We start from the raw sequence: 25,948 nt of genomic DNA on the forward strand, positions 1-25,948 counted from the left end.
TACATAGGTACCTGTAGTCTTAAAAGCCACTTGCAGTAAAATGATGTGGCATTTCCCCCCCAAATAAGGCTAGTGAATTCTAGGAGTATTAATATTAGCCAACCATCTAAACCCAGCCAGATATAGATGTACTAGTTATTACATGAAGATACGAGAATATTAAGTTTGCTCTCGCAGTCTCGGCACCAACCAGTTACGCTAATAGGTAGAGAGAGATCCCGCCGTTAGACCGTGCGGCCATGCAAGATTTTCAATATCTCATAAGCCACCAACCAACCAGCTACGTGTATTGTACCTTACCTCCGAACATTCAAATTCAGGGACAATTACATAATGTGTCCAGTACCTGGTTCAGCTGATTCTTCGGGAGATTGACGTCAAGGGGCAAAATTATTTGGCAAATAATAAATAAGCCTTCATCAAGAAAGATTATATGCACACGTTCGGACATATTATATGTAAAGAATCAAAATGTCGGCATATCAAATACATGAGACTAAGACGACATAACATCAAGGAGTCTAGCCAGTCGTAGTAAAGGATGACAATAATAATAACTAGCTGTTTGATGTAACTCGGTATAAAGGAACAGGTATTATTGTCACTTTTGTGTTTATCTAAGCCACCCGCTAGAGTAATGGTCTTCTACAACCTTAAGTGCTATATCGAGAGCAGCCAAATCGGCCGGTTAAATCCTTCCACAAAAAGTAAAAATACACTACCCCGAATAAGCCAATGCTGACTCTCGACACAAGCTTAAAAATAACAATCTAGCGGAATATTACACTTGAGCATCTTAATTAGGAAGACTGATAAGACTGATAAGGCTGATATCCAAATCTCACCGGCAACTCCATTTTCCTATGCGTTACGGAAACAAGCAAAATAACCTATCATGACCAGGCGTTTAATTTACATTTGAAATAGTACCCAGTAGCACTTTCTAAAGATTTTTTGATTGAAGCTTCTTCAGCCTCGTTGCACCTTCGTACACACCCCTATCAACCGCTGCAGCTACTGTCAGCGTACCACCGATCACAGCACATAGACCTGTTAGAAAGCCGGTGAAAGTTTTAGCACGTTCCTCGCGATTGATCACTTTCATTGGGGAGATGTCCTATTTCATGTTAGTAGTTGTTTCGATAGGTAGGGGCCGAACCGAACACTCACGTAAGAAAAGAATACACCAGGGATGCCGCCTCTCGCGTGCATCCGTTCTTGGTGACCTTCAGCTGCGTCATCACCGCCGGCCAAGCTTCGCTTGTGGCTTGTGACCGAGTACTGGTGAGTCTCCATGCTGCCATCAGTTGCGTGGCCCAGGCCTCCCAACCAGGTCTCGTCGTCAAGTTGTCTATTGTGTCCGTTCGCTGTTGACCAGCTTAGGGGAAGATACGCAGTAGGGACAACCTTGACAAAGTACATAAAGTTGAAGGCGGGATCCTCGGTGGTCTGCTTGACTTGGTCAAGAGGGTTGATATGGTGGTTAGTCCAAGGGCTGTTTTTAGCATGCTTCCGCGTAATGTCTTCGGGGAGCTGAGGTCCGAAGCGAAGTTGGTGGATCTCGTGCTCAAATGAGTGACGAACCGGGCTATCCCAGTAGTTCTTTAGATCGTGAACGTGCATGTTGCCGCTGCTGAAACTTCGACCGGGCGCAAAGTGAAAGTTACCAATAACTTTGTTGACGCGAATCGCGCCCTCAATTCGGCACCCCTCGTGTCTCTGCTCGTCCAACCTCTCGGCGTAGTGTTCCCGCAAGCATTGCTCGACACCTTCACCCCTACCAAAAGCCCAAGACGCCTGCTGGTATGCGTCCCGAACCTCGTCACAGGTATTACAGCAGCCGGGTTTCGCGGCATTGGCGGGAGCAGGGGCGCCATAGCAGGGGCCACAGTAGTTGGGATCTAGGTGCTCAGCGGTTTCTTCCTTGCCATGGCTGAGCTGGTTAGCCGGGTAGAATTAGAACAGATAGTAAGGTGATCTGACTCACAGAGATAAAGCGGTCACATCGATGACGCCGCCGCCTTGCGTAATTGGTTGCAGTCTAACTTTCTTCACACCATGTAAAACACCATGCTGTTGCTCACCAGAGACATCCATCACGTCAAGGGTTAGGAGCTCGCAAGGCAGCCTAGGGAAGGTGATATTCATATGAATTTCCATACGCTCTCCTGCGATTGAGGGTGTAAGAAGCTTGAATCAAGACAGGGGAGCATATTGTTATTAACCCACCTCTGCCTTTATCGACGATAAGTTCGGGGTGGATAACTATCCTCCTGTAGTCGGACCATTCCCCCCAGGCAAGATAGAAAACGATGATCAGGGATACAATGGTGACGATTCCGCCCGAGGTAGTTCGTATGCGCGCATCCTCAACGGTCTTGGTAAAGGCATCTAGCCTTGTGAATCTCGATTTCGGAGGCATGTCGGATAGGTTGCGCGGGTCAGATCAACTCGAGTTTCTGCGCGATGGGAACAAAACCTTGACTAGGTCTATTTTTTAGTACCTACGTTATGTAAGGTAGGTAGGCCGTAGGAAAAATCAATGGCAAGGTAAAACCAGAACCAATAGAGAGAATTATATAAAATCACCGTAGACGCCGCATTGGAATGTCTGGGCTCAGCGTGGAGTAAAGAATGGAAATCACAATACGATCAAGAAGCTAGGATAGATGCAAACTTGAGATATGTCATGTGTGTACATATTAAGATACGTGTATAAATCGAAAGGCCACATTCACCTTTCCAGCGAACAATTGAGCCGAGTCCCAGGGACCAGCTGCATGTACTAGGGTCCGTTTAGAGGCGGGCTAGAACATATGTATGCGCCTACCAGGTAGGGAGCTTACGTACATATGTACAAGGGTTTAGATGCATCACCATGTACATAAAGCAGACTCGAACTTAAACTCAAGTACCTTTCTAAAATTATGCTAATCAGGCAGGTACCTCTCCACATCTTCTAAGAAGTGATTGTTGGTTAGCTTCAGAAACCCTATAACTTATATTAGCAAGACTTCACCATACTTATTCCTTAACCTAGACTAGTTACCTATTATTATATTAGGTCCAATCTTAGGACCCTTAGTAGATCACCCAAAGAGACATGGTGTATTTCTCACAGTTATAGCTTGTTAATATTGTAAATCAGATATGCATTTCATTTATGTTGCAGCCTCTCATCGTAAAGCCCCCTCATGGATTTGATTTTATGACCCAGTACTTATTGTATAGAAGTAAGAAACGCATACTTTATACTCTTTCATACTGACAATAGTTATTACAAATATCTTAAATATGTAGGCTATTAGACCACGTTACAGTGCCTGTATGTTTACAGACCCATCTTGACATATATCATGTAACACACCTTACCTCCTTTATCGTGCCCGGCCGGGATTTGCGATCCACCGAGCATCATAAGAGGATAACTCAACTGCTCGCTGACCGAAAGAATCCCGTTTTCTTAACTTCCGGTCGACATCCGCTGCTGTCAAATTACCACAATCTGGTCGCTTCAGCTTGTTGCCAAATGTGTCGACCGCCCAGATCAGCACGCCATTTGTCCACCCGAATCCCTCGACAACTTCGTACTCTCCTCCTCCGCCGGCAACGTTAGTCGAGTCGTCAGCGTCTATGAAGAGTTAGTAATTACTAAGGCCTAAAAGGTTTGCTGTATAATGAGGTATGCGTTCAGGAGGCATGGGGATATATGATAGAAGGAGTAACGGACATACTATAATCATGTTAGCCTTAGTCTGGAACACTCTGGAACTGCCATACGTACCATTTCTCAAACATAATTCCCACATTCTCCGGACCAAGTCCCTCTAGTTTTGGTGTCTCATCCGTAGAGCCACCCGTCGCCCGCCACGTACAAAACGTGCTATCTAAATAGCGCTGCGCCAACTTAAGAGAAAGGTCCTGGGTTTCGAGATATGCAGGATCCTCTTTGCCGAAAGTCGCAGGGGTTTTGAGCAGACCCTTCATGAGCACATACATCAGTGGCGGCCAGACATTCGGTTGATCCCACTGCTGGCCGGTTCGGTAGTTTGTGGCAGCGATACCACCGGCTTTCTCAGAGACAAGGTCTGAAACGCGCTCGAACGCGAGCTTCACGGCTAGGGGATTGTCCCGGAGTGGCGGAGGAGCTGCGCCTAGCCAGAAGGGGTAGAATTGAGCGCCGTGGAAAAATACCTGATAGCCTTCGGGGGCATCTGCTTTCTGCGCTGAGGTAGTGTCCGCGTCCGATGGCACGTAGAGGTCTTGCGCTCCCGAGGTTAGGTTGTAATCAAAATAGCTCATGTACTTATCGTTCCACATCAGCGCATACATGGCTTCTGACCGATTCTTAGCTAGCTGCTCGAATTCCGTAGCCAGCGTGCTATCACCACTCTTATCTAGATAATCTGAAATGACCATCTCATTGGCATATAGTATCGAGTTTAGGTCTACAGCGACTATGTTGTTGGTATTGAGAGAGCGTAGCGGGAAATAAACGTCCCTGGCGGCATCTGATGGGTTGGCAATGAATCGTGTGTTGTAATCCCATCCCGATTCAGCTCCCGCGCCAAGATTAGAGTAGAGCTCGGCCTTCTCGCTGTCATTTAGAGGATGCGATTCGGGATAAATGATACCGGAGGCTGCGTAGTATGACCTATTGTTGGCCGTAATGTAGTCCTCGCGATATGACTGCATCGTAAGTCAGATGTATACGCGTGATAAGAGATTTGGCAGTTTGGCAGTTATATAACTGTTAAGCTTGTGGGAATTTCTAGGCTTAAGAGAAGAAAATGACATTATTCACATACCTCTGGTCGTGGCTCGGTGTTTTGGACCTCATAACTGCGTATTTTATATTAGAACGTAGGGCGTCATTAAACCACAATCCTTGGACGTTACTTACTGGGCAAGATGAAAGGTGTCACCCCCCGACGTGATTGCTAATGTGCGGTTCTCTATCCAAAAGTTATGCTCCTTAATGAGCAGAGGCAACGCGCGTTCGAGGAGGCTCGTGTCGTTGGTATAGTCAATATACGTCTTAACCATCTGCGTCAGGAGGGGCGGCTGGGAGCGATTCAGATAGTCTATTATGTGTTAATTCCCTCGCCATTATCATAATCTCTCACTCAACAGACACCCCTGCTAAGCAGGGCCACGTATGTGAAGAGAATGTGGAAATATGTGGTTAACGTACTATAACTGAGTTAGCCTCTGTGTTTTGAGATGCTTTTTTAAGTGTAAGGATAGTCAAGGGAATGGGTACATAGAGCTGGGAGGTGGAAAAGAATAGTGATTGTCCATTCGTACCATATGCGTGCACCATTAGGAACAAATCCGAATTGCTCAACGAAATCAAGGAAATTTTCGATGATATTTCTGATAGTGTGTTAGTACGCTAAACTCGTATTATAGTCATAGTGTTAGGAGGTAGGTAGACAGCTAACCTGGAGACCTGAGTGAAACTGCCACCAGTCCTTAGCAAACCCTCTAGAATCCAGAACGAGTCCCAGTAGTAAGGCTCTCTGAACCGGCCACCGGCGACGACGAAAGTGCGATTGATCGGAATGAAACTATCGACACATCCCGTGCAGTTGCTGGTACCCACATCTACAGATCTCAGTGTTAGTGTATTCAGACATGGTCTGATCTATTTCAAGATCGCCCGTTTCAACACACTGCTTACAAGTCCTGGTCAAATCGGGCCATATATCAATGACCTTTTCTACAAATTGTTTGACCACAGAATCTTCAATATCATCTAGGAACGCAGGATTAGTCTCGAGCTGGTCTCTTGGAACTTGAGCTAGCTCGGTCCCGGCTTGGCCAAAGTAAGTCGACAAGAAATCGTTAAGCTCTGTATTGTTACTGAGAGGCTTAGCGAGCTTGTCGAAGGCTGCAAGAACTTCATCTAAGGGCGCCTTTGTCGGCCTGCTTATCTATTAGCTGATGCAATTTTAATCTGAATGATGCTTGACAATTACAAGTCTACGAATGTCTTGGAATCGGAGAAAGGCTGAGCTAATTCGATCTGTTTTAGGACGTCACCTTGACAATAGAGGGGCGAGTCGCAAGCCGCAAAGGACGAGCCATTCTGGTAGAGACTGGAGACGATAGGAGACAAGACGAAAGCCAATACCGCCGTTAGGCGCCGTAGGCCTGTCATGTTTTATACTACGTCTAAGCTTCTGGTGTGACGATGAGCTAGATCATACGGGATCACAAGTCGAACAATGAGAGAGCAGGAACAAGATCACTCGGAGCGACGGTAACTTGGGGAAACACGAGAGACTCGTAGGTAAATTTATAGATTGGCCAGCTATGTAGACTGCATGGTTGCTGGAGTAAACACTATGTAACTCGGAAGCTCTGGAAGCTATCTGCTGTTTGCAGGGGGGAGCCAGGGCAGCTTGCTGTGCCTGCGTATACCCCGGTTGGGGTAGTGGCTGGGCAAGCAGGCACAGTCATGCCATCTTATACTTGCTTGTGATGTTGACCTATACTAACTGGGACATTTATTGACGAAGACAAAGTTGGTTGTGGGGATAATATCCAGGCAGTCTTAGCTGTTAATGAAAGTAACCCTTCCTACATAGGTAACCAGGGATATAGACCGAGCTATCCGAGTAGGGCTTTCTGGAACTTGGCTATATACCTAGGTGAACGCATCATATGGTTATTGAGTAACAACAGGGACTATGTAGGGACGTGGATAGTTAGATACGAGAGATGTTCCTGGGCATGCATGTTCTAATAATTTGATCGTCGAATAGGACCGTTCTAGCTTTTAACGCATGCGGAGAAATGGGAACCCACTCTACCGCAAATCCTTGAGCTTAGTAAGCTGCTCATTTAGTTATTCGAATATTGTGTAAATTATAATAATTGGATTCATGAAAATTCATAGGATTAGCTTTGTACCTGATTTGCTACTAGATCAAACACCCAAGGTTGTGCGACTGGGAAAGCCCATACACACCTGCTATATATATCAAGTCCGTGACTTATAATTGGTGTTAGTAGGGCCATGATAAAATATCATATACACTAAGCACCTAAAGTTATGGTGTTTAGTTCTGCTAACTGAAAGAGACTACGCGATAGATAACTGGACATTAGTCGTATCAAACCTTCACATATAGAGTTTTGTGGTTGGTTGGGATTTGGTTATCTAAATATCAATATTGAGGCATTAGGGTTGATATTCTGAAGAGCACTTTGCATAGGTAGCCATAGGTGAAGCTCGTATGAATTTGTATCACCGATGGTTATTCATCGATTACCCTGGCTGTGAATAGGACAATACTCTTGTATTACCACGGGATATCGGTACAGACGATTATCGTTGCATTTCCTTCCTCGTTCCTCACGAGTCAATATCCATCTGTTCTCCCTCTGCAGACTCTAGCTCTTGCACGCTGACGTACTTTCCGATCTCGTCTTTGGTGATAATCTTTTCGTTGAGTACTGCTGTAGTACCACGCTTGAATTTGTAGTTCTTGAGTTTCTGGCTACGCTCATTCGGCTTGACGAAGCCACGATGTAAGGTGGTTTTGTCTGCGGTAATGACGGCCAAGTCAACGTTCGATCCGGAACCAAGATCGTTGAAAATACCGGCTTGAATGGCTTGTGAACAGAGCTGCATGGCATCCTCCTTGGTACCGTTCGGCTTCCACTGAGATTCGAAGACGGACATAGCTGCCAGCGATCCGGAACCCATAGTCACATAAGGAAGCTTGTCTGTGCTACCGTGGGCATGAACAGTGAATAAGTGAGTTCCCGTGGGATCAACACCGGCAACTACTAGATACGCTCCGATGTGACCTTGGTATCGGAATAAGTGCTGCTTGAGGAGGGTCATGCAAGTAACGACGCGGGGTTTCCGACCGGTCGAAAGAGAGTGCAACTCGAGTTGAGAAGAGATAAGGGCGGTGGTGAACTCTGTATCAGCGGCGGTACCCGCACCAGCGCACCAAATTTGGGGTGAGATATAATGTAGCTTCTCACAGTTCTTGTCAGCGACGATGGGGCCGCTGGTGGCTCGAGTATCAGCTGCGATCTGTTTGTTGCCAGCCTTGCATTAGTGTCATCATTCTTAACGGGGAGCTGGCGATGATATTGAAAAATGACTGACCACAACGCCTCCATCGAATATGCACCCGACGATCGTAGTACCCGTACTGGTCGCCTTTGGCAGCGGGACACCTCGGGCGTGAAGAGCCGCATTGCGATTGTAGTTTGAGAAGTCGAAACCAGGCATGCTGGCTTGGTTTGTGGCGGTACTCTTTTTTTCTTCGGGATAAGTTAAGGTACGGAGCTTGGATGCGATACGGTGTCGAGCGGTTAAGTGTTGGTATCGTAAAAAGGATATCAACTGGTGGTAGTTGGAATCTTGAATTTAGATCCAAGTAGCAATGAAGGTAGAATGCGGTTGTTTGCTGCGAATTGGGTAGAACAAGGCGGATGACGACCAGGAGCTAGCTGCCTGCATTGGACCTTACCTACCTTCAATGCTCTTCCAGCTGTTACAGTGCACGCGTTCTGCCTACCTGCCTGCCTGCCTAAAAGAGGTACATACTGTATGTATGTAGAAGAAGGTACTTAGCTACTTATAATTTACACCATAAAAATAGAATGGAGGGGAATTATATAAGTACCTCATGACATGTATAAGGTACCTAGGGAGGCATAGCAACCAATCCTCGCTACACAGGTACCTACATGTAGGTAAGCTCCGATGCGGCAGCAGGGGTAACGCGAACATCTGTAGGTACGTTTCTAGGTTAGTATGCAGGTGGTAATTTTACCTCTTAGGCGCATCTCGTCTTACAATTTTGAGCTCGACTTTCTCGCGCCAACTGTAAAACACATTTCATTGTTATTATCCTTTTTAGACCACTGTCATATGCCCTCCTCTACGGAGACAGGCCTGTTTGCCTGAAAGATACTTCTACACTCGAAAGTGTCCTAACAAGGCAAACACCGAATAGCTTAATCCACTGGGTTCTATCTCGGAAGCTTTGTCCTTTAAGCCAACTGAAGATTCCGATACGACCAACTCTGTCTACTAATGTGATAGCTAGTATTCCATGAATACCTTCCTGTGAAACTAGTATCCTATTTTGCCATAGCAATGGCATTCAGCTTCGGAAACGTGGGACAGGCAGCTGGGGATGCCGCCCAAGGGCCACCGGAACCTATTCAGACCGAAGCCCTCGGATTCCTGTCGTTGTCTGGTGATGCTAAGCTACGTTTAACGTCGCAATGGTCTCCGCCCCCCTCCAATAATGCTTCCCTTCTCAGCATCGCGTCGCAACAAGGTCTTGTTGCTGCCGCTGGTCCTGACGGTGTCGTGCTGGCCCCTACGGAAGCTGTTCGAAAAGCATTCTATAGCCCTAAAGATGGCGACGATGATGTCCGAGCTTTCGAGTCTCCATTAACGTTACCCTCACCTATTCGAATATGCCAATTAGCTTTTACGACTGACGGAGCCTATCTGATATTGTCGGCTGAGGAACGTGGAGGTTTAGCGGTATATGAGACCCAGGCCCTACAGCAAGGCTCGACCGAGACCGCTTTCGAAATACCCACGAATGGCGAGCCACTTAGGGCTTTGGTACCAAACCCTAGCCAGGAGAAGAGCGAACTATGCGCCGTTGTGACGAATGAAGGCAAACTTTTGATGGCGAACATGAAGGAACGTGGTTTTATATCAGGATCTACCGGACAGGTTTTGAGGAATCAAGTTAGCTGTGTCGCTTGGAGCAATAAGGGAAAGCAGTTGGTGGCTGGCCTTGGTGACGGTACTATACAGCAGATGACACCCGGTGGTGAAGTCAAGGCGGATATCCCCAGGCCACCGGATTTGGATGCAAATTACTTTGGTAGGTCCCTTGTTTACACCCGGTAACTTTCTAAACTAATAACCGCCTAGTTTCGTCTTTAGTTTGGCTCGAGAAGGATCTTTTCCTAGCATTTCATGTGCTTGCTTCAGAAGAGTCTCCCCAGACTAGGTGCCATCTGATCACAAGACAAGGGGAGAATTTCCAATTCCAAAAGCTCAGCGACCCCGTAGAACCCTTTGGCAGCAATCGGACTCCCCATCATACTCTTGTGCGGTTGAAGGACTTCCCACCAAATCTCCAAGACCTCCTGATTTGCTCCTCGACAGCTAGAGAAGATATTGGTCTTTTTACGCGTTCGAAGACCCCGCTGGCCCCGGGTGCTCCATCGAATATCTTCACTACTACCGAGTTGGCCGATGATTCTAAGCGGGCCACTTTACCGATGGGTGAAGGTATGGAGACCCCGGCAGTAATTGGTACAGCTCTCGATTTATCTAGTCGAGAGAAGGTTTATAAACCTATACCTACTGATGAGATAGATCAATCTCCTGGCCCATTACCAGGTTATTGGGCTTTGAATGCCGAAGGTATACTTTCTATTTGGTGGTTTGTATATTCCGAATCTATTAGGGGAGGGACTACGTATCCGGGGATCGTAGCTGTAGAAGGCAATGCGGCAAGCTCTACTGAAACGACGACCCCTAAACCTGTCCAACCAAACCCATTCGGGGCCTCGAATCCCCCTGTTTTTGGAGCTCAGTCAGCGGTAGTAGGGACGGCGTTTGGTAGCACCTCGGCATTGGGCTCAAAGAGTTCGCCCTGGGGAACCCAGCCTTCCTCTAGTGATGCTAATAAGCCTGCATTTGGATCGAGTACTTTTGGCGCTGGTGCCGCTTCCACGGCGCCGAAATTCGGTACACCTGCGTTTGGTACATCAAGCTTTGGTACCAGTCCCGCACCGGCATTTGGGCAATCTACCGGGCTCGGTACAAGATCTTCGCCTTGGGCTTCAGGGTCTGCCTCAACTGGCACGCCTGCTTTCGGTCAATCGGGCTTCGCTAGCATCGCTAATAACCCTAATAATGCAGGCGGAGCTATGGGATCGTTCGCAGGCTCAAATCCCGGTGCCGCGAATTCAAGTAGTGGGTTTGCTAGTTTCGCAAACAAGGGCGGCTTTGCTTCCATTGGAACTAATAATTCTTCTAGCGGATTGAGCATATTCGCATCCACGAAGCCGGATGCGCCTGATGTCTCTATGGACACAGATACTAGCTCCATATTCCGAGCTCCAAGCTCTAAACAAAGTACGGGGACTGGAAGTGTTTTTGGGTCACAGCCGTTTAAATTGACGTCTAGTTTTCAACGCGATCCGAATGCGGGAGATGATGATACTGATGAAAAGACACCGAAGACTGAAAAACCGTTATTCGGCTCGGGCTTCGCAGCTACAATAGATGAATCAGCAAAGCCTGTAGCCGCGAGTCCACTCGCGACCGGGGCACAGAGTCCCTTTTCGAAGCCAGCGCCATCATCGAACGTGGAGTCAACTACGCCAACATCGACGCCCGCGCCATCCAAATTCATGTCCCCCACTTCGTCGGTGTCGCAAAGCAAAGGAATCTTCGGATTTCAACCGAAAACTCCTAGCGGCCTTAGTAGCGTTTTCGGATCTGCAGTCTCTCAGACACCAACATCTGAAACTCCTCAAGTGAAAGCGGAGCCAGAAACTCCTAAGCCCCTTAAAGGTATTCTAGACGTACCTCTTCCTCCAGAGTCTACTAGCAAAGATGCTTACTCATTAGGCGACTCCTCGACATCATCTGCCACTTCAGAAGTCAAGGACACGCCTCCCAGGGCCGAAGATGCACCCTTACCTCCTGGTTTCGCGGACTCGACTCCTAAGCAAGCGGTCCAGGAGGCCTCACGCAAACCATTACCTGTTGCTAACGATAGCGCACCTCTGCCACCGGATCCCGTCTATAATAAGAAGGCGTACGACGCTCCTCTGCCCCCGCTGCCTGGGACTGTTACTAAGCCCAAACCTGTCGATGACTCGCCCCTACCACCGGATCCTGTAAAGCAGCCGAAAGCCTACGAAACTAAGCTACCCGCACTTCCCATTGCTAAGCCAGTATCTGAAGTCATTGGGCCTGGATTCAAATTTCCAACAAATCCTCCTCCTGTTCCGTCAGATAGTGAAGATGATGACCTATCTGAAGAGGAGGAAGAGGAGGAAGGCACCGAGGCCATTAGTGAAGGTAGTGGTGTCGATGTTGCTAAAGATCTCAGCCCTTCTAGTACGGGTATTAACAAGACCCCTGGGTTTACACCCCAAAGCTCATTTGATGGCTTGGCAGGAAGCTTCTCTACTATATCTCGTCCAGATCAAGACCGGCGAAGCGTCTTTGGCGAATTGAGCCGGAACGCTCCAATTTTCCCCCAACCAAACCCCGTTAGTCCCCGTTCACCAAGCCCAGTGCGAGGCTCAGTATCGACAAGAATGCTTGGTAGGGACCAGTCGCGATCCTTTAGTGCACCTGGTATGGCGTCTCAAATTCTTGGTGCATCTAGACGACAGCAATCCCAGCTCGGTCCCTCGGTTCCGAACGCCGCCTATCTTGAAGATATGATCGAGAAGCAACGGAAAGCAAAGGCTAAAAAAGAAGCCGAGGAAAAACAGTTGCTTCTTGACGAAGAGGATGATGCTGTTCAAAATCTGCTGAAAGCAGAACTCAAGCCAACGTTGGAGCTTGACGAATTCATCGCACACCCGGGTGCAGTGCCACCAGCAGGTGATAGTGTGCCCTCGCAAGTCGAAGCTGTGTATCGAGACATCAACTCAATGATTGATACTCTTGGTCTCAACGCACGATCCCTCGCGGGCTTCATTAGAGGACATAAAGAGCTCTATGCTAAAGAGTATACGAGACATGACTTGGCTATCCCGGACGACTGGACCCTAAACGGACTTGAGAGTTTAGCTCACATCATTGACGATGATCTGACCAATGCTCTCGAGGAGGCGAGAGTGGGGGACGTAGCTGGAAAGCTTGCAGAATGCGAAGATATTCAACGTGAGCTTACTCGCGATCGTAACAAGCAGGCAGATCTCAAGAAAATTATTAGCTCGCATGTTGATCCCGAACAGACTATTGCAAACCGTACTTTACCTCTTAGTGCCGAACAGGCAGCACAACAGAGCGATTTACGACGAGAATACGCAAAGTTTACAAAGCTATTAACGGAAGCAGAGGAAAACTTAACTCTGCTCAAGGCTAAGATCGTTTCTACCAACGGCACTAATGGGAAGGGTGGTCCAACACCGACTATCGAAGCGGTTGTGCGCACCATCACTAAGCTGACCACCATGGTCGAGAAACGTAGCGGCGATATCGACGTCCTCGAGAATCAGATGCGAAAGCTGGGTGTTAGTTCGCACGGCCCAAACAGTCGCGAGGGCTCGCCCTTCGCCACGCCAAACGCTAAGAGACTATCTGCGTCAGTATTCTCTCCAGAACGCTCAATGCGGGAGAGCACACCGCAGCGTAGTAGTGTGTTCCGCCACTCTGTATCAGGGAGTATCGGCGGAGGCATGTTTAACACTCCGCCACGCAAGAAGCTGAGCGGCTTTGGGGACGCGGAGAAGAAGGCTGTGAAGGAAAAGCGGGAGCGTAGGACGGCCATACTCGGGAAACTTAGGGGTAGCCTCCAGAAAAAGGGCGCGGGTGTCTGGGCTGTGGATGATATTGAATAGGAATCACACATCGGCAGGTAGTAGCTACGGTCACGATCAATGATAAGAATAAGTTACGAGACCGAGGCATTGTATGTTCGAGTTTGTAGGAGGTAGTGTTGGATGCAGAGATATTTTACTACAAGAAATATGCATTTCTAAGGTAGAATGAAGTTGCCTAAGCACCTCACATAACACAAAATTTCTCTCGTCGCAAGGTCAATTAATTGTAAGCTTATGCTAGTCAAGAAGTAGATAGTATCTAAATATCCTAGTTCTTCTAGCTAGGCTATAGGCCAGACAACCACAATACCGCACCACAACTCACCATGTCATCTCATCGTTCGACAAATGCCATTTTTCGGGCTGGGTATAATACAGACACATGCACGGTAGCCAGCCCACGTTACTCATCCTGACACAAGGGCCACAGCCGGAAGCGCTCCCCCCCCAACAACGAAACAAGAGTAGTAGTAATAGTAATAGAAAACCTAAACACGAGCACTTATACGAAGCCAGCAACGCCTCCGCTAACGGCCTCGAGCCTCGCAACGAGTTTTTTGACATTAGTCCACTCCTCGCTCCTTACCGCCTCCTTCCCACCCAGATCAGGCCCAACTTCAAACACGCTGACAACAGCATCAATACCACCAGTCGCTAGCTTCTTCCCCTCACTACTTTCCCAAGCGATCTTATTCAGGCTCTTGCTGAGTAACTGTCGCCCGTCCTTTCGAGGCGTAGGACTGATCTTGGCGACCGGGATCTCTGTCTCGACGGTGATATCCCAGAGCTCTAAGGAGCCTGCACCATCGACGAGGGCGAAGACGCCGGGGCGCACAGGGGACCAGGCGGCATCGTAAACGACGTCCTCACGCACGAAGTCTAGTAGCGGGGGCACGGCGGTGCCGGCGCTCTCGACGATGGTGCTTGTTGCGGCGGGGGCGCGGACTTTCCATAGCTTGACGGACCAGTCGAGGGAAGAGGAGAGGACAAGATCGCCCAGGTCTACGGGGCCGCGGGCTGGGTGGAAATCGACGCTCATGACGGGAGCAGCGTGGCCCTTATAGGAAACGCGAGAGTCGACGCCTGCCTTGGCGCCGGCACGGTCGTACCGGTGGCATGGGTAGATAGGACCTTCTTCCGAGCCTACGAGGAAGTATGTTGGATCTGCTTGAGGAAAGGCCATTGTGGTTGGTGCGAGATCTTCGAACTTGTTGGGAGGTGGTGTTGTGAGAGTAAGCGATTCTTGCGGCTGGGAAAGCATATCAACGCTCCACACGCAAAAAGCGCCGTCGGTAGAAACTGAAATAACATTGTTCGCATTTTGTGTACCGACAATATCGACAGAATAGACGGGATGCGTATGGCCCGAGCCTGTCAACGGTGTTTTTTGTACAGGGGCAGATTTGGACCGGGTATCCCATAGGAGTACCTGCCCGGAATATGTACCGCCTATGATTAAGTTGGGGTGGAAGGGAGAGAATCTTGCAGTGAGAATATCAGACTGGGCATGGAAGAGGAATTCGGGTCGGTCGTGGAGATGTTGATTCCACACTTGCACAACGCCATCGGGGTCGTGGGGAGCAGACGGGTTTTTGGTGTAAGATGCCAGCAGCAGCTCGGGGAACTTTGGTGAGAAGTCAATGCTGCTAATCATACGCTTCTTAGACCACCGCTCATCATAAAATTGCACAACTTCCTTAACTCTCCGGCGTCCCTTTCCGCCCGTGTTACCTGCCTGCTCATCCTCGTCCTCAATGTCGTGGGCTTGAAGTGAATAATCTGTCAATATGTCATACTCATTGCTGATATCAAGTGCTCGCTCAATAACTTTCGTTGAGCGTTCCACAAAATCAACAAAGTCGTCAGATGCCACAACAGCTGCTAACTCCTCGTTATTCAATGCCCTAGCCGGGAAATTCGAAGTAACAACAGAATTGGCCTGTAAGGGTCCATCGGTAATCAACTCCCGAGCAGCCTTCAATTCCTCTTCAATTTCTAATCGTAAATTCTGACGTAATTCCTCTTCTCTGTCGCGTTTCCATCTGCTCAGCCGCTTGTTGGGAGTAGATGTGACAGGAAGGTCCTCATCCTCGAGATCTGAAAAGGCTCGAGGCCTGGTAGCCGGGGGCGTCCAGTCGTCGGTAGTTTGCACGCCTTTGCTGTAGGAGAATATCTCCTTAACAGGAGATGGCGGGCACTCGAACACGGTTTGGAGGGGTACCGTTGTTAAGACCTGCGGCTGGGTTGAGGCAGGATGGCCGTTCACCTGGGAAGCATATTCTGAATGTGAGTGTTCACCGCTCAGGTCGTCGGCACTGAGGACGCTGTTGGGCCGACTTCCTCGTAGACCAGGGGATGCCACACCCGTCGTGGAAGAGGCAGGTCGACTTTCACCCACTAGACTATTAATCAAGGACTCGATGACCTTGCGATTGTCGCGACCCGGAGTGGGGGAGATGAGCTATGATGTGAGTTAGTGTAGGAAGAGATAGAAGCGTAGTAACCAGGATGAACTGACATCGCTAGGCCCACCGGTTATGTTAGGTCTAGCAACAGAGGCTGCCTGGCTAGCTCTTAATTCTCGTTGTCTCTTGAGTTCGGCGAGTTTCGCCTTCTTTGCCAGAATCTCATCTCGTCGTTGTTGCATCTTGTACTCCACCGAGACCCATGCCGGGTGCGGTCTCTGGCTTATAAGGAAAACGGATCTAGATAAACCTAGGTGGCCGAGGATTTGTTGGTTTATTGTATTATGTACGAGATAGGTGAATGGTGTATTGTATATCTTTAGTGGTCTATTAAACGGAGCGCAACGGTTTCGCGCGTATGTAGTGGATGTTAAAGTTTAAGGGGATCGCAACGGTTACTGAGATTCTAACGGGCGCTACGTCTACCTTAATTAGCTGTACCTTAATGAATGCGCGTTTCTTTGTCGGGACATCGCGACGCCGGTAGCATCCGTGCGTCCACCTAGGTAGGTAATTTGCAATTTGCATGTGTACCTACGGCCTGCAGAGGTCTCAAAAAATGATGTTACTTGGGCAGTTACCTACAGTTCTGTCTTTCTATTGGTTCATATTAGTCTTAATGTATTTGTTTAACCCCCACTTATTTAGCTCGGCTCGTACCACCACATGTATCGACATTCTCTAGCAGTGGCTTCTGGTTTTGTAAAAATAAAAAATAAGTATGCGAAATTTCCCGACGCCGTCTAGACTTCCCGTAACAAGCCTCTCACCATTCCACCTCCCACCTCGAAGCGCAACCCTCGACAATTCCTCCCCTCGTGGAACAGGGCCAATTAGCATCCTATCGCCGTCCCTTGCACCGCTAATTGATCGCTCGTTCCGTCTCTCATCACATACCGGCCTAATGTCTACCACTTCGGGAGTCAACGTACGTGTGCCGCTGGCTTTGCCGTATGCCCGAGATGTACCACGAGGCCATAACTGACAGAATTTTATATAGGTGCTCCGGTACTCGGCTCTTGCCCTAGGCGTTTTCTACGGTTTCACGCACCAGAGAAGTATCAACGCAACGCAAAGGGTCGCCGCGGCAAAGAAAGAGTACGAACACAAGCAGCAGTTAATAGAGAAGGCGAGGGCCGAATATGCGAGGTCCAAAAACCCAACTCTTGCGGCGCCCGAGAAGAGTCCTTGTACGTTTTCTATGGTTACATGCGAGTCGAATAAGATGCTAACGGTACGATTAGTGAACCAAGACCCGATGGACCCCAACTTCGACCTGGAAGCCTACTTCAACGCCCTCGCGGCACAAAATCCGTAGGGATGTAATAATACTGATACCAGACCCGGTGCGCGTGGAAATACAATAGAGACTAGGGGCAGAGACGGGAGAGAGGGCTAGAGGTGAACTCGGTGCGGCCGGGGTTGGATCGAAGCTGCTTCCTCTACCGACGACTTTGCAGGCTCTGTGTATGATTGCGATACGGTTCCAAAAAGACCACCTCATAGATTTCCTCGGGTTTCACGCTGTACATGTGTAAAATACCAAAACTTATGCTAACCTAGACCCATTTGGCATTGGGATGGCCGGATCTTGCATGACGTTTACGGTACAGCCCTTGGCGGCTGCGTTCGATTTCTTTGAGTGAATTTTATACTGTTTACTATCACTTCCCAGTATTACATGTTGCGTCTACTCTACTAGGCAGACGAAGATGAGAGGTTTGCCTGGACAGGTTCTACTAACGTCTTAGCCCATTTACATATATATGAAATCTATATGAAAAGTCTTTAGTAAATGCTGAGGCAATATTGAGCAGGTGGATAGCATTCTGATAGATAGACACACTCAATTACCCATATACATAGTTCAGTATTGACCTGTAGGATATGAAAGACAGAGCTCTTAGTTCGTATGATGCATATGCCTGATAATAATAAATAGGTACCTACCTAAAATATTTAACATGATTTAAGACAGGAGTCTATTACGGTCATGCGAATACCTACCTAACCTTAGGTACTTATATACTTGATGCCCGTGCCTACATGATGTACATATGTATGTAGCACAATGCGCATACCCGATCATGTATTCATGTATCTGGTACTTTCACTCCCACACATATAAAATGATTACATAATTACATGCAGATTGAATTAGGACCCCTGCAGACGTGGAGCTCTTTCTGCAACTGCGACGCGCGGATCGATTTTGTAAAAGCTCCAGCTGTCCTCTCATCACTTCCGCCGTTTATCCATTTGAGATTTGAGGCCGAGTGAACTACGAATTTCACTTCCCAATTCAACACCCCCCCTTTCCACATACCACATCTTTCTCAAATGTTGACACCGTCTACCACCTAGTTGCATTGTCTCGAGGCAGCACTCACCCACAATGGCTGTCGCAACTGGCACCAACTCAACGCCTGTCGACTTACTTGTCAGCGTGGGCAAGAGCCAGAACACCAAAACCTTGTTAAGGGTTATTATTCTCTGCTTCATTGCCGGCGCTGCAGTCGCAAGTCGACTGTTCTCCGTTATTCGTACGTTTCTTTATTATCTCTCTATTATATTGAATCTAACTGCTAACTGTTGTTCTTGTAGGCTTCGAGAGTATTATCCATGAGTGTTAGTTATCTCCACTACGTATAATAGCAATATGCTATTTAGATACCGTCTCTAACTTGATTGCTATATATAGTCGACCCGTGGTTCAACTTCCGAGCAACCAAGTACCTCGTTGCCAATGGATTCTACGACTTCTGGGATTGGTTCGACGACCGAACATGGCATCCTCTTGGGCGAGTTACCGGAGGTACCCTCTATCCTGGGTTGATGGTCACAAGCGGCGTTATCTACCATCTCCTCCGAGCTTTGGCCGTTCCCGTTGACATCAGAAACATCTGTGTGCTTCTTGCGCCGGCCTTCTCCGGCCTTACTGCTTTCGCTTCTTACCTCCTTACCAATGAGATGACCACTTCCCCGTCTGCTGGTCTTCTTGCTGCAGCTTTCATGGGTATTGCCCCAGGTTATATATCGAGATCTGTGGCTGGTTCCTACGATAACGAGGCTATTGCCATCTTCCTCCTTGTTTTTACCTTTTATCTCTGGATTAAGGCATTGAAGCTAGGTTCTGTACTTTGGGGTGCCCTCTGCGCTCTCTTTTACGGTTACATGGTAGCCTCGTGGGGTGGATACGCCTTTATCACATGCTTGGTGCCTCTGCACGCTTTCGTGCTCGTGTGCATGGGCAGGTTTAGCATGCGCCTCTACGTCTCGTATACCACATGGTATGCTCTTGGTACTTTAGCTAGCATGCAGATTCCGTTCGTCGGTTTCCTACCGGTCCGTACTAGCGAACATATGCCGGCTTTAGGTATCTTCGGATTCCTCCAACTTGTCGCTTTCCTTGAGTATGTTCGGTCAGCCGTCCCAAGCCGTCAATTCCAGACGTTCCTCTATGTCGGTTTAGGTGGTGTCTTCGGCATTTCAGTTCTCGGTCTGGTTGGTCTCACGACCCTTGGATACGTTGCGCCCTGGTCCGGTCGATTTTATTCTTTATGGGATACAGGATACGCCAAGATCCACATTCCAATTATCGCGTCCGTATCCGAGCATCAGCCAACCGCCTGGCCAGCTTTCTTCTTCGACCTGAACTTCTTGATCTGGCTTTTCCCAGCTGGTGTCTACCTGTGCTTCCAGAGACTGGAAGATGAGCATGTCTTCATCATTGTGTATGCCTTGTTTGGCAGCTACTTCGCCGGCGTCATGGTGCGATTGATGCTCACTCTTACCCCTGTTGTATGCGTAGCCGCTGCCATTGCGGTTTCCCAAGTCCTTGACACGTACTTGGTCGCCAGATCGCCGATACCCGCAGACAACAAGGAGGATGAGAACGTTGATCCGAAGAAGGCATCAAAGCACGGAGTACTCCGTACTACATCACAACCCGTAGTAGGCATTTACAACTTCTTGTCGAAGGGCTTCATAGCTGGATGCATGACACTATACCTACTCCTCTTCGTACAACATTGTACTTGGGTAACTTCAAATGCTTATTCGTCACCTTCTGTTGTCTTGGCAAGCAGGATGCCAGATGGAAGTCAGCATATCATCGACGACTACCGTGAAGCCTATCAATGGCTTCGGCAAAACACCAAAGAAGACGCCAAGATCATGTCCTGGTGGGATTATGGTTATCAAATTGGTGGCATGGCTGACCGTCCCACTTTGGTTGACAACAACACGTGGAACAACACCCATATCGCCACTGTTGGTAAAGCTATGAGCTCGCGAGAGGAAGTAAGCTACCCGATCATGCGCCAGCACGAAGTTGATTATGTTCTTGTCGTTTTCGGCGGTCTCCTCGGCTATTCTGGTGACGACATAAACAAGTTCCTCTGGATGGTGAGGATCGCCGAAGGCATCTGGCCTGATGAAGTCAAGGAGCGCGATTTCTTCACTGCTCGAGGTGAGTACAGGGTTGATGATCAGGCTTCAGAAACCATGAAGAATAGTTTAATGTAAGTTTTTTCTTTAGCCATGTCTGCGTCGAGAGACATCTCTTACTAACACATCATTCCTCAAATCCAGGTACAAGATGTCGTACTACAACTACGGCTCTCTCTTCCCACCCGGACAGGCCCAAGACCGCGTCCGAAACGCCCGACTTCCCGACAAGGGCCCAGTCCTCAACACGCTAGAAGAGGCTTACACTAGCGAAAACTGGATTATTAGAATCTATAAGGTAAAGGATCTCGACAATGTAGGCCGAGATCATACGGCTGCCGCTTCCTTTGAAAGGGGCCACAAAAAGAAGAAGGCAACTAAGAAGCGGGGACCCAGAGTTCTGAGAGTTGACTAATGAAATGGAATTACGAGATGAGGATACGAAGTGTTGATCGGGTAGGAAGAAAAGATAAAGTGATAGGCAGGTAGCCTATCCTGGGTCATATTCATACACATACCGGTAAAGTTGGGAATGCAGCCATGGATGGCTTGGCCACTGTACAGGTATTGAACGCGAGGCAGGAAAAAAAACGTATATTCCCAAGTTATCCAAACAAGTGCCCTATATCTTGCAAGATGTGAACCCAAGTATCAAGTAAATGAAATGATAGCTTGCTTAATGAGAATGTCTGCATAATACAACAATACCACAGGTATCTCTGTTCACCTACTTCGGGGGACGACGAGTTACTTGTGATTTTTCCTAAGTTCCAGGAGATCCAAAAGCCAAATCACAATACACCTAGAGAATACGAGCGAATTACGGCAGATATAAATCCCTAGGTATAAAAAACGGCCAAGTGAAAATACAACAAAAGAAGTTGGCGTTGTGGAAGATGTTAGTGGGGATGTGTTGGGAATGAAGTGGGTTCGATTTTGCCGACAGAATAGGCTATCAATTAATATATAGTTAAATTACAAATCAGTTTTCATAGCCCGCTTGGCACAGCGGTAATGCGCCTCACTAGTACTTGGAAAGTACTACTAAGGAAGCTATGAGGAGATGACTGGTTCGACTCCAGTAGTGGGCATTTCTTTTTGGTGGGTGCTATTGTCAATTTCTAGTTTTCTTATGTGTCAGGATAGGATGCCCTGATATGTGTGAGATGTGAGATGTGAGATGTGAGGTAACCTGAGAGGATAACATTTCGGTTCCCCTTAATCCTCTTGATCGGAAAGACAGTTACAGTCTCTTAATTGTGAGATATCAATCAATTGGATTAGCTATCTCTTTCTTATGCGTAAAGGAGTATCGAACTCAACAGCAATGACAGTGAAATACAATTCGGTCCAAAAAACAATAACGTATCTAACTGTGCTAGTTATCTGCAAACTGAAACTGAATTTCCATGCTTCCTACAAGCGTCATTAGGGGGTACAGGTACAATTTTCTACATCCTTCAAACGAAGAGCAAAAGCGAGCTCCAATGGTTGCAAAAGCATCGTTCTATCTGTCCAATTCCTTTGTTCCAACTCATAAGACCGCCAAGGTCAATCCAACATAACATGAATACGCATAGGTGCTTGCGTGAGTGGTCAGTCAGGTCAGGTGCTATTGACAGGTGGTGATATTGCGATCAAATATTCGTCTTTGCCAGCATAGGCATAATATCCGAACAGAACAAGTGTGGTGGCCATCAATTATTGGTATGCGAGTTCAAACGGGATAACAGTGGGTTAATTAGTTCCATAACAGTGGCAATAAAGCCCAAAGTTTCTCTCAGTGTCGCGAAGAGAGGCGATTATGCCACCCTCCGCTAGTGGTAGACTGGTTGTAGTCAAACATGCTGGGCGGCATATTCTCCGTTGAGTGTCCCGTATGGCCGGCCATGGAGGATGTTGGGTCCGGGGCCATCAGGTCGAATGAACTGCCAGATTCTCTCTCATCGAAGTGGTACATAGTATTCTTGTGCTGCTCCCTTGGAGTCTCACGTAGGCCGGGTCGATCGGGTCGTTGCCAGGTATCATGGTACGACGGTGGCATCCAGGTGCGGGCACAATCTCCATCCTTCTGCTTGAAGGATCCTACGCGCACAGTTAGTTAGCCTTTCCAGTTCACGGGAAACCAATATCATTTTCTCATGAACTTACCGAATGTTCTCGTCGACCCATTTCGGTCGACATCCTCTCCCGTCTCCGAAGTCTCAGCTAGTTGGTAAGTAACGGTTGAAGTATCAGCAGTGGCGCCATTCTGCTCTTCACTAGAACGAAAAGACTCTACAGAGATCTCGGTGCGAGTCACAAACGTGGGAATAAAAAAGGAGGAGGTACGAGATTCACCCCAGTTACCACCTGCCAAGTCGTCAAAAAGCTTACCGGCGGATGCCAGTTCTTCCTCGGCCAAGTTTCGCGCGCTATTTTCAGCCCAGTCCTCGTCTTCCTCACCCCCTCCCCAGTAGTCGTCCGTGAAACCCGGGATAGAGGCCGCGTTGTCATACGGTAAGTCCGTCAAAGTCGGTGTCGACGGCCATGTGGGAGTATCCGGCGTGTCCGGTTCGGCTTCCGTTGTATGGCCTACATGTCCTTGGAACTCTTGACGTGCTTCAGGTTTGTCTTGATAGCAACCAATTTGTTCACGACTAGAATATGTATGCCAACGAAGTCCTGGACCCCCATAGGGTTGCCCAAAGTCGGGTGTTGTGCCCAAATTCGGCCGCTTTCGGTCATGGTTGTAGGTCTTGGGTCCTCTATTGTGAATGGGCTTGTTTTCTTTAGCCGAATCATAACCTTCGCGGGCTGTCCGCTGAGCAGGGGGATCGCTGTGATCAAGGTTAGAGTAGTTGTTCTTGAACTCTTGGACTTCCTTGAGAAAGCTGAGACGCTCGAAATCATCATCATCTATATTCTTATACACCTTATCACGAGTCTCACTCTCTAGAGAAGGAGCTTCCGATAACGTAGGAACCGCCCCTATAGAAATCTTGGGAACGGCCTCAGAAACTGCTTTAGGCACATTCGGTCGTGGAACTCTAGTGCGTCTCTTTGGTGAGGCAGCAGCTTGAGATGAGACCTCAATGCCACTACTATAGACTCTGCCAAAGTCTTCACGTTGACTAAGTCCTGAGGTCGCCTCTGCTGATCCCTTTGGTTCGTGATTGGCTGTCGTGTTGGAACTTTTGGCACGAGCAGCATTCCTCAGAGTAGATCTGCCATCCTCGTCCGCGGGACTCTCTCGACGACCCCGAGATGTCTTAAGTTTAGAAGTAGATATATTGATATTGACCTTGTGTCGGGGTTCTTTATCAGATGAGACTGCACGCTTGTTTCGATAGTGATATTCCCCAGGACTTGGGATAGGAATAGGTGCCGAGACGCCGAAATCCGACTCTTCTCCTGAGGATACCGACAAGGGTGGCTCCGTATAACCCGCCCGAGTAGCTCTTTGGGATGGGATCCTTGGTGCTAGATCAAGGCGTGTCGGTCTTCTCCTCAGCTTACGGCTACGCCATGCCTTTGCATCCATTGGCACATCTTCACGGATAGTGTCAGCCGTCTCGTAGCTAGTGGGACGTAGAGATTCACGGGTATCCTATAGGCTAGCATTAGCATTGTAATTTCTTTCGAGATAGATTTCCGGACATACGCCACTCATAAGATCGTCATCTGTATTGTCGGTGTCCTTGAGAGCGTGGTGTAGGCATTTGCGGCAATAGTCTCGGGTCGGTATTTCGCCTCTCTTCAACGGATGTGCTCGTTGATATCCCCTAGACCGCTTCTTCCCGCAAGCTGCACAAATATGGACATGCTGTATATACTTGCTAATTTCCTCTATTGCTATTGCTCCCTTCTCTTTCTTGCCTTCGTCAGTTCTTGTTCCTTGTGCTTGAGATTTCATAGTTGCACTATAATGTTCCTCGAACTCCTTAGCTTCGCTAGGGATGAACCTCGCAGTGCTGTTTGAGGCCGCTTTGCTGCTCCCGTCGGGTGACAAATTTGCCGGGGGTGTTGTTGGTGTTACCGGTGAAAGCGGAAAAGCAGGAAAGGGGTTCTGCATGGATCCAGAGATTGGGAAAGCAGATGACTTAGCTTCCGGATATAAAGCAGTATACTGGTGAGGTTGAAAGTACGAATGCACTGCCGTAGACGGAGGAGCCATGTATGCTGGGGGTTGTACATGTTGAGTGTTTGATGCTACACCAAGAGACTGTCTCTGTCTCTGTCCCAGACTTCGAAGGCCGCCGTAGTCGGGGAGTTGCGTAGTAGCATATACTCGAGGGTTAGTGGGTAGAGCAGCCGAAGGACCTTGGGCAGGCTCCATAGTCGGTGTGTTGTTACCATTAGCCTTCATATTCCAGAATGAAGCTGGCGATAGCGGAGAAACAGGCGTATGTAGTGGAGACCACATAGGGATTTGCTGTGTTGGAAGACTAAAGTCCGCAGGCATCTGGTTTGGATCTCTCGCTCCGGGCACTTCGTCATGGTATGTGTCATGGTATGTGTTACTATTGCGCGGGCTCTCTTTGACACGATAGATACGTTCGGGAGTAGAAATTGAAGCAGATCGAAGACTACTTTTACGCACTGTTCCAGCTGGAGAGGCTCCATATCCGCGAGCTTGGTTGTTGTTGTTGAATGAAGTTTGTGGCGTGTGAGGCTGGCTTGGAGTTGAAGGCGAAGCAAAGCCTGAACTTTGAGAGTAGAAGCTCCTGTGGCGACGAGCCCGCTTCTCCACATCTGCGCGAGATGAGCTACCGATGTTTTGGCCAAAAAGGTCGAATCCAATGTCCTCTGGTAGTCTGTCATGCTTCTTGCGAGCCAACGCGGGCTTTCCACCTTTAGTCTTGGTGATGTATATATCGTTGGATCTAGGCAGGTAGACCTCATTGTCAACTTCGTTGTATCTTTGCTGCGATCCTAACTGCTCTGACTGGGAGCTGCTGCCCCTATTGTCGTATCAGTAAGAGTTATGTGATAGGCGTGGAGTGAAGAAGCAATAGATCAGAATGTATTTATACGAAAAGGCTTGGTATTAATAACCCTTGCGCGTCATTCTGAGATGACAGGCCGATATTGAGTCCCAAGACCGGTTCCTGATGATTTCTGAGATTGTTTTGGTTTTCGAGATAATCCGGAGATTATCTCAGAACTACCCAGGCGCAGTCGTGCTAAAAGTAGGAAATAAAGTAGGAAATACCAAAATACTTACTTGGAAGGCCGTTGCCCTCCTGGCGAAAACACCTTGAACGAGGCCATACGCGCAGGTAGCATGAAAGCCCAATCGGCGTATTAACAGTACAAATCCATCTAAGCAGGCGGCGATGTGCAAACAAAAGGTTGGCAAGTATGCAGAAATTGCACAAAGGGTACGGTAGCCTCAGATTGACATGTTGTGTCGCGTGTGTAGAAAGGTAAAGAAATGATGGCGCGGGGCAAGGCAACAAGGTTGGAGATAAAAG

General features: G+C 48.2%; 8 protein-coding genes and 1 non-coding gene across 9 annotated transcripts; 4 read left to right on the forward strand and 5 right to left on the reverse strand.

Moving 5' to 3' along the window:
* Positions 1–600: 600 nt before the first annotated feature.
* F4813DRAFT_358004 (DUF1692-domain-containing protein) lies at positions 601–2,754 on the reverse strand. The gene is made up of 4 exons (XM_049243185.1): positions 2,230–2,754; positions 1,988–2,168; positions 1,171–1,933; positions 601–1,117 (listed from the first exon to the last, which is right to left on the reverse strand). The coding sequence occupies exons 1-4, from the start codon at positions 2,420–2,422 to the stop codon at positions 944–946; spliced, it is 1,311 nt and encodes a 436-aa protein (XP_049099786.1). The 5' UTR covers positions 2,423–2,754; the 3' UTR covers positions 601–943.
* Positions 2,755–3,137: 383 nt separating this feature from the next.
* F4813DRAFT_358006 (glycoside hydrolase family 37 protein) lies at positions 3,138–6,332 on the reverse strand. Its single transcript, XM_049243186.1, has 8 exons — positions 5,982–6,332; positions 5,684–5,928; positions 5,445–5,607; positions 5,309–5,376; positions 4,904–5,084; positions 4,809–4,842; positions 3,786–4,689; positions 3,138–3,631 (listed from the first exon to the last, which is right to left on the reverse strand). The coding sequence occupies exons 1-8, from the start codon at positions 6,161–6,163 to the stop codon at positions 3,378–3,380; spliced, it is 2,031 nt and encodes a 676-aa protein (XP_049099787.1). The 5' UTR covers positions 6,164–6,332; the 3' UTR covers positions 3,138–3,377.
* Positions 6,333–7,145: 813 nt separating this feature from the next.
* F4813DRAFT_358008 (proteasome subunit beta type 7 precursor) lies at positions 7,146–8,289 on the reverse strand. The gene is made up of 2 exons (XM_049243187.1): positions 8,132–8,289; positions 7,146–8,056 (listed from the first exon to the last, which is right to left on the reverse strand). The coding sequence occupies exons 1-2, from the start codon at positions 8,255–8,257 to the stop codon at positions 7,364–7,366; spliced, it is 819 nt and encodes a 272-aa protein (XP_049099788.1). The 5' UTR covers positions 8,258–8,289; the 3' UTR covers positions 7,146–7,363.
* An 841-nt stretch (positions 8,290–9,130) lies between these two features.
* F4813DRAFT_395996 (uncharacterized protein) lies at positions 9,131–13,844 on the forward strand (the record flags this gene model as incomplete). The annotated part of the gene is made up of 2 exons (XM_049247775.1): positions 9,131–9,881; positions 9,932–13,844. 2 exons carry the CDS (start codon positions 9,131–9,133, stop codon positions 13,594–13,596), a joined length of 4,416 nt encoding a protein of 1,471 aa, XP_049099789.1. The 3' UTR covers positions 13,597–13,844.
* F4813DRAFT_60825 (WD40 repeat-like protein) lies at positions 13,839–16,550 on the reverse strand. The gene is made up of 2 exons (XM_049248696.1): positions 16,097–16,550; positions 13,839–16,039 (listed from the first exon to the last, which is right to left on the reverse strand). The coding sequence occupies exons 1-2, from the start codon at positions 16,223–16,225 to the stop codon at positions 14,081–14,083; spliced, it is 2,088 nt and encodes a 695-aa protein (XP_049099790.1). The 5' UTR covers positions 16,226–16,550; the 3' UTR covers positions 13,839–14,080.
* A 177-nt stretch (positions 16,551–16,727) lies between these two features.
* On the forward strand, positions 16,728–18,022 carry F4813DRAFT_358012 (ATP synthase E chain-domain-containing protein). Its single transcript, XM_049243188.1, has 3 exons — positions 16,728–16,971; positions 17,044–17,233; positions 17,288–18,022. The coding sequence occupies exons 1-3, from the start codon at positions 16,765–16,767 to the stop codon at positions 17,359–17,361; spliced, it is 471 nt and encodes a 156-aa protein (XP_049099791.1). The 5' UTR covers positions 16,728–16,764; the 3' UTR covers positions 17,362–18,022.
* Positions 18,023–18,254: 232 nt separating this feature from the next.
* Positions 18,255–21,358, forward strand: F4813DRAFT_358014 (glycosyltransferase family 66 protein). Its single transcript, XM_049243189.1, has 4 exons — positions 18,255–18,586; positions 18,648–18,671; positions 18,745–20,566; positions 20,637–21,358. Exons 1-4 carry the CDS (start codon positions 18,439–18,441, stop codon positions 20,905–20,907), a joined length of 2,265 nt encoding a protein of 754 aa, XP_049099792.1. The 5' UTR covers positions 18,255–18,438; the 3' UTR covers positions 20,908–21,358.
* A 128-nt stretch (positions 21,359–21,486) lies between these two features.
* On the forward strand, positions 21,487–21,583 carry F4813DRAFT_t69. The gene has a single exon. It is a non-coding gene; the product is annotated as a tRNA-Thr (tRNA).
* Positions 21,584–22,164: 581 nt separating this feature from the next.
* Positions 22,165–25,893, reverse strand: F4813DRAFT_396000 (uncharacterized protein). Its single transcript, XM_049247776.1, has 4 exons — positions 25,699–25,893; positions 24,136–25,435; positions 22,644–24,081; positions 22,165–22,577 (listed from the first exon to the last, which is right to left on the reverse strand). The coding sequence occupies exons 1-4, from the start codon at positions 25,758–25,760 to the stop codon at positions 22,273–22,275; spliced, it is 3,105 nt and encodes a 1,034-aa protein (XP_049099793.1). The 5' UTR covers positions 25,761–25,893; the 3' UTR covers positions 22,165–22,272.
* Between the last annotated feature and the right edge of the window lie 55 nt (positions 25,894–25,948).

This window comes from Daldinia decipiens (assembly GCF_022478715.1).
Source record: "Daldinia decipiens strain CBS 113046 unplaced genomic scaffold F4813scaffold_15, whole genome shotgun sequence".
Lineage (NCBI taxonomy): Eukaryota > Fungi > Ascomycota > Sordariomycetes > Xylariales > Hypoxylaceae > Daldinia > Daldinia decipiens.

What these genes read in the sequence shown, in the direction of transcription:
- F4813DRAFT_358004 (XM_049243185.1), bottom strand. Translation starts at nt 2,422, where the DNA reads ATGCCTCCGAAATCGAGATTCACAAGGCTAGATGCCTTTACCAAGACC. An exon ending in TATCGTCGATAAAGGCAGAG is followed by an intron (nt 2,169 to 2,229) that starts GTGGGTTAATAA and finishes CCTCAATCGCAG; the next exon opens with GAGAGCGTATGGAAATTCAT. An exon ending in CTGGTGTATTCTTTTCTTAC is followed by an intron (nt 1,118 to 1,170) that starts GTGAGTGTTCGG and finishes AACATGAAATAG; the next exon opens with GACATCTCCCCAATGAAAGT.
- F4813DRAFT_358006 (XM_049243186.1), bottom strand. Translation starts at nt 6,163, where the DNA reads ATGACAGGCCTACGGCGCCTAACGGCGGTATTGGCTTTCGTCTTGTCT. An exon ending in GACACCTTTCATCTTGCCCA is followed by an intron (nt 4,843 to 4,903) that starts GTAAGTAACGTC and finishes TAAAATACGCAG; the next exon opens with TTATGAGGTCCAAAACACCG. An exon ending in ACACCGAGCCACGACCAGAG is followed by an intron (nt 4,690 to 4,808) that starts GTATGTGAATAA and finishes CTTACGATGCAG; the next exon opens with TCATATCGCGAGGACTACAT.
- F4813DRAFT_358008 (XM_049243187.1), bottom strand. Translation starts at nt 8,257, where the DNA reads ATGCCTGGTTTCGACTTCTCAAACTACAATCGCAATGCGGCTCTTCAC. An exon ending in TATTCGATGGAGGCGTTGTG is followed by an intron (nt 8,057 to 8,131) that starts GTCAGTCATTTT and finishes GGCAACAAACAG; the next exon opens with ATCGCAGCTGATACTCGAGC.
- F4813DRAFT_60825 (XM_049248696.1), bottom strand. Translation starts at nt 16,225, where the DNA reads ATGCAACAACGACGAGATGAGATTCTGGCAAAGAAGGCGAAACTCGCC. An exon ending in TAACCGGTGGGCCTAGCGAT is followed by an intron (nt 16,040 to 16,096) that starts GTCAGTTCATCC and finishes CTCACATCATAG; the next exon opens with CTCATCTCCCCCACTCCGGG.
- F4813DRAFT_358012 (XM_049243188.1), top strand. Translation starts at nt 16,765, where the DNA reads ATGCGAAATTTCCCGACGCCGTCTAGACTTCCCGTAACAAGCCTCTCA. An exon ending in CTACCACTTCGGGAGTCAAC is followed by an intron (nt 16,972 to 17,043) that starts GTACGTGTGCCG and finishes AATTTTATATAG; the next exon opens with GTGCTCCGGTACTCGGCTCT. An exon ending in GGCGCCCGAGAAGAGTCCTT is followed by an intron (nt 17,234 to 17,287) that starts GTACGTTTTCTA and finishes CGGTACGATTAG; the next exon opens with TGAACCAAGACCCGATGGAC.
- F4813DRAFT_358014 (XM_049243189.1), top strand. Translation starts at nt 18,439, where the DNA reads ATGGCTGTCGCAACTGGCACCAACTCAACGCCTGTCGACTTACTTGTC. An exon ending in CGAGAGTATTATCCATGAGT is followed by an intron (nt 18,672 to 18,744) that starts GTTAGTTATCTC and finishes TGCTATATATAG; the next exon opens with TCGACCCGTGGTTCAACTTC. An exon ending in ACCATGAAGAATAGTTTAAT is followed by an intron (nt 20,567 to 20,636) that starts GTAAGTTTTTTC and finishes CCTCAAATCCAG; the next exon opens with GTACAAGATGTCGTACTACA.
- F4813DRAFT_396000 (XM_049247776.1), bottom strand. Translation starts at nt 25,760, where the DNA reads ATGCTACCTGCGCGTATGGCCTCGTTCAAGGTGTTTTCGCCAGGAGGG. An exon ending in GGAGGGCAACGGCCTTCCAA is followed by an intron (nt 25,436 to 25,698) that starts GTAAGTATTTTG and finishes ATACGACAATAG; the next exon opens with GGGCAGCAGCTCCCAGTCAG. An exon ending in ATGACGATCTTATGAGTGGC is followed by an intron (nt 24,082 to 24,135) that starts GTATGTCCGGAA and finishes GCTAGCCTATAG; the next exon opens with GATACCCGTGAATCTCTACG.